General features: G+C 36.1%; 1 protein-coding gene across 1 annotated transcript; it reads left to right on the top strand.

The window, feature by feature from the left end:
* The first annotated feature begins 253 nt into the window (after positions 1-253).
* On the top strand, positions 254-5,278 carry LOC107802815 (uncharacterized). Its single transcript, XM_075236322.1, has 4 exons — positions 254-389; positions 521-586; positions 3,725-4,571; positions 5,275-5,278. The coding sequence occupies exons 1-4, from the start codon at positions 254-256 to the stop codon at positions 5,276-5,278; spliced, it is 1,053 nt and encodes a 350-aa protein (XP_075092423.1).
* The last annotated feature ends 3,172 nt before the right edge of the window (positions 5,279-8,450 follow it).

The raw sequence follows: 8,450 nt of genomic DNA, 5'->3' as shown, positions 1-8,450 counted from the left end.
CATGCATATTTGTTTTCATAGTCTGATAATGGTTTGTGTAGAGCAATTTAGCAACTTTAACAGAAGTTTCTTCATATTTTTGGCAGCGATCAAGTTTTCTGACTATAAAAAGATGCCTACACTTGAAAAAAATATTGATTCCATATGCCAACAAAAAAAGGGAAGCGTCAATGCTCTGAAGAAAGAGGCGTCCCGTAAAATATATATAGAGATGTTAGCAGACAGAAGAGAATTAAACTTAATGCAACGACGAATGGTATACCTTCATTCTACAACATATAACCCTATTGGTAATTCCACGGAGGTACCAACTGCCTGTCAATTTAGCAAAGAGTGGATCGAGAATATAGTTGGTGTAAGAAGAGCCTCATCTTCTCTCTTGGAAACAAGTTAGTACAGTATTGTTTTTTAGTTAATAACTTGCTTCTTATATGTGTATATTTTAGTTTATATGTTCACACATCAATGTGATGTGACTAACTTGTTTTCTCTTTGTCTGTCTTACCAAATGTGCACTCAGTTGATGCTTCCGTTATTTCTAATAATGGCAGAGATATAAGTAGTAGCTCCTGCATTTTTGAAGTTGGTAAGCCTGGAACAATGGTGTTATTTGTAGTTTTTTGACATAACCATACTTATGTGATAATTCCTTATATGTTAGGGTCCACGTCAGGAACGTGCACCAAACAATACACCATTATGTCGCATACAACAACAAAGAAAGGTTTGTTTTTAGCTACCCTTCAAACCATTTTAATTATTTTTTCCTTTGAGCTGATATATTTTTCTTCAGTAAATTTGAGATACACAGGTCGTAAAAATAGAATATTGGGTTGTTACAACACTAATGAATTGCCTACTAGCTCTTTTAGACTCAAACCCGTATTGAACTATGAATTTTGTAGAGCCAAAAGATTTCAATAAGAACCGTCGGGGTTTTGTTGTGACAATGGTTCAGTGAAATTGGTTCACTATGGAATGCCTACTGAATTGCTAAATCTTTATTTAGGAAACTCTGAGGAATGTCAACATTTTCGCACTTATGTTAGAATGTATAATAATATGGTCGCATTTACTTCTCTTGGAGTGAAATATGATAGAGATTTAGCGAGAAGAAATTGTGGTATTTATACATTTAGAGTTTAAGGAAAAATGTATCATTTTTTAAATAACTTGGTCCCATCGAGTCAGCCGACTAAAAATCTACAATTGTATTTCTATGATACAAATAATGAAATAGTTAATCGAATGGCATTCTCTGACAAGCTTAATGAATCATTTATCAGAACTTTGATGGACACTTTAAAAATGAACCCATACTGCATTTTATTGAAATCGTTAACAGATATTTCAGAATTATCCAACTTCTATATTGAGCTTAAGTCTGACTCTAGTTTAGATCAAAGAACATACAACTTACCAACATTGTCAGAAGTAGCAACAATATAGATAGAAGATGAGAGTAGTTCCAATATTTCTTTACCGCACATTCGAATTTATACGCATAGTTGTAAGAGCCAGTTGGTAAATTATTACTACGGCTGTTATTGCAGTATCCATTACTATTTCCTTATGGATAGAATGGATGACACTGTGGTATTAAAAAGATTATTCAAACGAACAATACTATTAGTGCTGGAATTTACTGTGAACACGACCAACTTCCGAGTGTAGAAAATATGTGCTCAATTGACATGCTTCTTGATATGGAAGCGGAACTTCTGCAAAAAAAGAAATGAAAAAGAAATATTGTATCTTGCTGTAAATATTACTGTTATAAGCTTCAAATGAGGGATGACGAAGAAAACGGAGTTCTGCATGCTGGGAGAGCATTTCAACAGTACTCAGTTGATCAATTAATCAAGCTTGAGACTCAAAGGTTAGATTTCTATTCACTTAATTAAGATTTATTTTAAGTTGATGCATTAGCGAGGATTCATGATGTTCTAAGACATGGAGAGAGAGATGCATCAAATATTAGTAAATAAAGTTTTCTTCCTGTGAGTTTTGTAGGAGGTCTTAGAGATATGCGCCGAAGATATATCGACGCTATTGCGTTAGTGCAACATTTTGGAAAATCTGATATATTTTTGACAATGACATGTAATCCATATTGACTTGAAATAGAAGAACATTTATTTGTAACAAATGAGGTACAAAATCGGCCTGATTTAGTTAGTCGAGTGTTTAGAACGAAGGTATAAGAGATGAAAACGAATATACTAAAGAGAAACATATTTGGAAGAGTTGCTGCTTTTATGTACACTATTGAATTTCTAAAGCGCGGTCTTTCACATGCTCATTTTTTTTATCATACTCAACAATGAATATAAATTGTTAACTCCAGAAGCTTATAATAAAATTGTTTGTGATGAACTGCCTGATTTTGATACGTATGATTACTTGTATACAGTTGTTACTAAACATATGATGTATGGACCTTGTGGTACCTTAAATCCTAAATGTCCTTGTACAGAAAAAAAGGATATTGTAAGTTTGAATATCCAAAGGAATTTGCCGATCACACATCAAATGGAAAAGATGGGTATCTAATATATCAAAGATGAAATACCGGCAAAGTTGTAAATATTAGAGGACAACTTCTTGATAACCCCTGGGTGGTTCCTTAAAATCCATATATACTGGGCAAATTTAATTGTCATATTAATGTTAAAGTTTATTCTGATATTAAAGTTGTCAAATATCTTTATAAATATATTTGCAAGGGACATGATAAAATTGCTTTTTTCGTACATGCTGATGATCCAAATATTGAAATAGATGAGATCAATCAATATCAATCCATTAGATGGGTTTCGCCATCGGAAGCAACGTGGCGTTTATTTGATTTTCCCATTAGCGAAATGAGCCCAGTTGTTTACCATCTTCAGCTACATCTTGAAGGACAACAATTTATTTCTTTTAAAACCACACAGACCATAAATACAATTGTAAGTAATCCCATGATTAGAAAAACAATGTTGACGGATTTTTTTTTTGATGAACAGAGAAAATAAAGATGCTAAAAATCTAAGTTACTTTACAAAGAATTTCCACAATATTTTGTATGTCTAAATAATATAGGATGTGGACACGTCGATAATGGGGTACTGTTATTGGACGTATTATGACATGTCATCCTACAGAGGGGGAAAGATACTATCTTCGATTGTTATTAATGAATATTAGAGGACCAAAATCATATCAACATTTGCTAAGTGTAAATGGAGTATGTTGTGGTACATTTAGAGAAGCCGCAGGAAAAAAAGATTACGACAATGCAACAATAACTTGGTTAAATGTATGTCAGAAGCTGTAAGATATCAGATGCCTTATAGTTTAAGACGTTTATTTGCTACGTTGTTGGTCTATTGTAATCCTACTAATCCGAAAGTACTTTGGGACAAATTTGAAGATTCTATGTCTGAAGACTTTAATATTATGCCAAATTTGAACAAGAAACAGATTCGTCATATGACTTTAAACCATATTAATGATATTTTGCATTCAATGGGTCATGACATAAATGAATTTACGCTTGTACCTGAAAGAATTTCAGCTTCATTAGCTATTAAAGAGGCCCAAGATTCTCATTTTGAAAGAAATAGAATTGTTAGAGACGAAGATTTGTTATTGGAAACCAAATTGAACAATAAACAATGAGAAGCATATAATATAATTCTTGATAGAATATTTAAAACTAAACCTGGAGCTTTTTTTATAGATGGTCCTGGAGGAACAAGAAAAACTTTTTTGTATAGTGCATTACTTGCTGCTATACAGTCAAAAGGATTTGTAGCTTTAGCAACAACCTCTGGTGTTGCAGCTTCAACTCTTTCCGGAGAACGAACTGCTCACTCCCATTTTAAAATTCCTATTGATATTGATGGACAATTCTCATGTAATATTAGTAAACAAAGTTCACTTGCATTATTTATACAAGATGCCAAATTAATAGTATGGGATGAAGTATCAATGGCCAAAAAAGAATTGATAGAGGCTTTTGATTTACTATTGAAAGATCTAATGGATACGAAGATACTATTTGGTGGGAAAGTTGTTGTTCTTGGTAGTGATTTCAGGCAAACTCTTCCAGTTGTTCGTAGTGGAAAAAAAGAGGACTTCATAGAAGAAAGCTTGCAATGTTCTAACATTTGGAATCGACTCAAAAAATTGCGATTATCAGTAAATATGCGAGCAAGAACAGATCCTGCTTTTTGTGAATATTTGATGAAAATAGGGAGCGGAAAAGAAAAAACAAATTGGCAAGGTAAGATTGAAATCCCTAATTGTTTCATTGTTCCTTTTATTAGTGAAAAAGAATCGTTGAATCTTTTATTTAGAGTAACTTATCCAGATTTTTATGCATCTCCTTGTAATATGTCTTCTACATCTTCTCGTATTATTCTGACAACAAAAAATGACTTTGTTGATGAAATGAATGATATGCTCATAACTCAATTATTGGGTGATTCTAGGACATATGATGGATTTGATGAAACTACTGAAACAAATGATCAAAGTCAATATGAAATTTATTTGCATAGCTTACACCCTGCTGGTTTACCTCCGTATAAATTAACTTTGAAAAAAAGTTGTCCTGTTATGTTATTGCGAAATTTAAATCCGTGCGAAGGCTTATGTAATGGTACATGACTTGTATGTTGTAATTTTAAAGGAATATTATAAGTGCTAAAATTGCAAGCGGGGATTTAAAAAACACACATGTATTTATTCCGAGAATACCGTTGTTATCTTCACAAGATGAAAAAAATACCTATTCCTTTCAAAAGAACACAATTCCCTATTAGATTATATTTTTCTATGACTATAAATAAAGCTCAAGGTCAGACGTTAGATTTTGTTGGAATTTATTTACAAGAGCCTATTTTTTCCCACAGTCAACTTTATGTTGCTTTATCCCGAGCAACAAACTCGAATTCTGTGAAATTGTTGATCCAACCGCCAATATTTGATAGCAATGATGATCATACAACACACAATGTAGTATACGAAGAAATCATTCAGGCAACTGCTATCTTATAAATTGACCGTTGTACTATCAGAAGCCAAGGTATGACACAATTTGGGCACAACACTGGCTATACGGTAAGTAATTTTCTTGTTGAATGGATGGATTTAACAATTGCTATTACTATTGTCAGGGCCCGAATTTCCCACCCTCGGGAGTCGTGATGGCGCCTACTCATAGAAGTTAGGCAATCAACAAAATTTCTCTTTCATTTTAATCCTTTTTACAACTTATATTAACAGGTGACAAACATTTAAATAATAGCGGAAGATGAAAATTAAGCAAAAGACTTAGAGGATTATAATACCAAAATAAATACAAGAAAAGCCAACATATGTCTCTACCCAGAAACCAGTGTCACAATATTCACAGACCTTCTATGATCACTACATACAAATGTTTGAAAGAAAAAACACAGTCTGTCTCGAATACAAATGATAACAGGACATAAAAACAGAAAGAATAGACGTCGGGCCTGTGGACGCCTGCAGGACTGCCTCGGAATCTCGGTGGATTGAAGGCTGGCTCCCCTAATGCTACTGACCCAGTGCTGCTCCGGTATCTGCACAGAGTGCAGAGTGTAACATCAGCACAACTGACCCCATGTGCTGGTAAGTGTCTAGCCTAACCCCGGTGAGGTAGTGACGAGGCTAGGACCAGACTCCAGATAAACCTGTGCAGTTATATAATATATGGTAGAAAAATAAACACGAAATAAGCAGTTTAAAGGGAGGGGGTACATGCTTCGGGGAACATATCAAGTCTAGCAGAAACTAAATAGAAATCTGAAAGGAAAGTGAAATATCTACAATAATACAATAATACTACTGTTGCGGTGTGCAACCCGACCCCTTATCATTTAACAGTGTTGCAGCGTGCAACCCGATCCATCTATTTAACTGTTACAGCGCTGATCCAATAGAATATTTGTTGCGGCATGCAACCCGATCCAACATAGCATTGTTGCGGCATGCAACTCGATCCATATATAATAATGTTGCGGCGTGCAACCCGATCCTTATATAACCCGATTCATATATAATAAAAATGTTGCGGCGCGCAACCCGTTCCAAATATACAGTCAACAATAATCATAATAACCGTCCCGACAAGGGATCAACCATAAACTACACTATCTCGGCAAGTGAATTCAACAACACAAGTATATGCGTCCCGGCAAGGGAGAATCAGCTGTAACCAATCTTAACTCAACTCCTACTCATCTCAGTTATCACCATTACTCAATCACAAGTAGATTCCATGAAAATAACTAAGCCTTTGCTCAATATCAAGGATTTACCCACTAAAGCATCCATAGTATCATTTAAGAATACAACAAGGATCAATTTAAGACTCACGGTCATGTTCGACACTAACGTATAGATACTCGTCACCATGCCTATACGTCGTACTCAACAAGAAACAAATAGTAAATAGGACTCAACTCCTAATCCCTCAAGCTAAGGTTAGACCGAACACTGACCTCAAACTTCCACGACCAACTCAATCCTCAAATACTGCCTTCCTTTCGAATTCGGCTCCAAATCAATTGTATCAATACATAATCGACTTCATAGCATCAATAAACGCTAAACAATTCAATTCCAATGCCTAATTATAGCTTTCTAATCATTCTTCCCAAAAATTCAAAAATCGACCCCGGGCCCGCTTGGTCAAAACACGATGTTCGAACCAAAATCCGATCCCCCATTCATCCACGAGCCCGAATAGATAATTAGTTCCAGAATTCGACCCCAAAACGAGGTCTAAATTGCAATTAATCAAAAAGCCCTAATTCTACCCATATCTCTAATTTTCTACTCTTAACTACATGTTTTAGGCCTAGAAATCTAGTGGGTATTGATAAAAATGGAAGAAAACAAGTTAAAGATTATTTACCCAAGAGATTATGGTGAGGAAATGCTTCAAAAATCGCATAAGAGCTTTGGAGAAGAAGAGGTTTATGAAATTTTGTAAAAATCCCGTAAGTGTTCTGTTTTTGAGACTTTAAAATAACTGGGCAAAAATGTTCTTCGCGTTCGCGATGAGTCAGGCCTATAGACCTTTGCATTCGCGTAAACGGGCTTGCGTTCGCGGAGAAGGATCTCCCAGAGCCCTCGCGTTCGCGTCCAATGGGTCGATTTCGCGTAAGACAAATGCCCCACCCCCGCCGAGGCTCATTTGGCCTTCGCGTTCGCGTGGCCAGGACCGCGTTCGCGAAGGGATAACCCCCCACTGCCTCGGGTTCACGACCTGAGCTACGCGTTCGTGTAGAAGGAATTCCCTTCAACAAAATTTAACACATCGTGTTCTTGAGGGTTCTCCCGCAAACGCGAAGAAGGACACATCAGAATCCTAACAGCTGAAAACCTGTAGTTTTTTCCTAAGTCCAAAACTTCCCGAAACACATCCGAAACACACTCGAGCCCTCGGGACACCTAACCAAACACACTTACTAACTCAACAACATCATACGAACTTAACCGTGTGATCAAATCGCCAAAATAACCTCAATAACAACGAATTAAACCTCAAAATCAAAGAATTTTTCTCAAACTTCATAAAACATCAACTTTAGCAATTTAGGTCCGAATCACGTCAAATGACATCCGTTTTTCACCAAATTTTATAGAAATATCTTAAATCATATATAAGCCTTATATCGGGTTCCGGAACCAAAATACGGGCCCGATACCACCATGTTCTAATCAAATTTCATTTCAAATTCCTTTAAACAATTTCAAAAAATAATTTTATTTAAAAACTCATTTCTCGGGCTTGGGACCTCGGAATTCGATTCGGGGCATACGCCCAAGTCCCATATTTTCCTACGGACCATCCAGAACCGTCAAATCACGGGTCTGGGTCCGTTTACCCAAAACGTTGACTGAAGTTAAATCAGCTTATTTTACAGTCAAAACTTATCATTTTTCACAGATTATTATATTTAAGCTTTTCGGCTACGTGCCCAGACTGTGCACACAAATCGAGGTGACTCCAAAAGCTACTAGGGCATTTGTCAACCCGAATGACATTACCAAAAACTCATAATGCCCGTACCGAGTGCAGAAAGCTGTCTTAGGGACATCGGATGCCCTAATCCTCAACTGATGGTAGCCAGATCTCAAGTCAATCTTTGAAAATACCTTGGCACCCTGAAGCTGATCAAACAAATCATCAATCCTTGGCAATGGATACTTATTCTTGATTGTAACCTTGTTCAACTGCCGGTAATCAATACACATTATCATCGGCCCGTCCTTCTTCTTAACAAACAACGTCGGTGCACCACAAGGCAAAACACTAGGTCTAATGAAACCTTTCTCCAGCAAGTCTTGTAACTACTCCTTCAACTCCGGCGGGGCTATACGATACGGCAGGATAGAAATGGGCTGAGTGCCCGGAGCCAAATAAATGC

Source organism: Nicotiana tabacum, chromosome 18 (assembly GCF_000715075.1).
Source record: "Nicotiana tabacum cultivar K326 chromosome 18, ASM71507v2, whole genome shotgun sequence".
NCBI classification, from domain to species: Eukaryota; Viridiplantae; Streptophyta; class Magnoliopsida; order Solanales; family Solanaceae; genus Nicotiana; species Nicotiana tabacum.
This window is presented reverse-complemented; position numbering and strand designations above follow the sequence as displayed.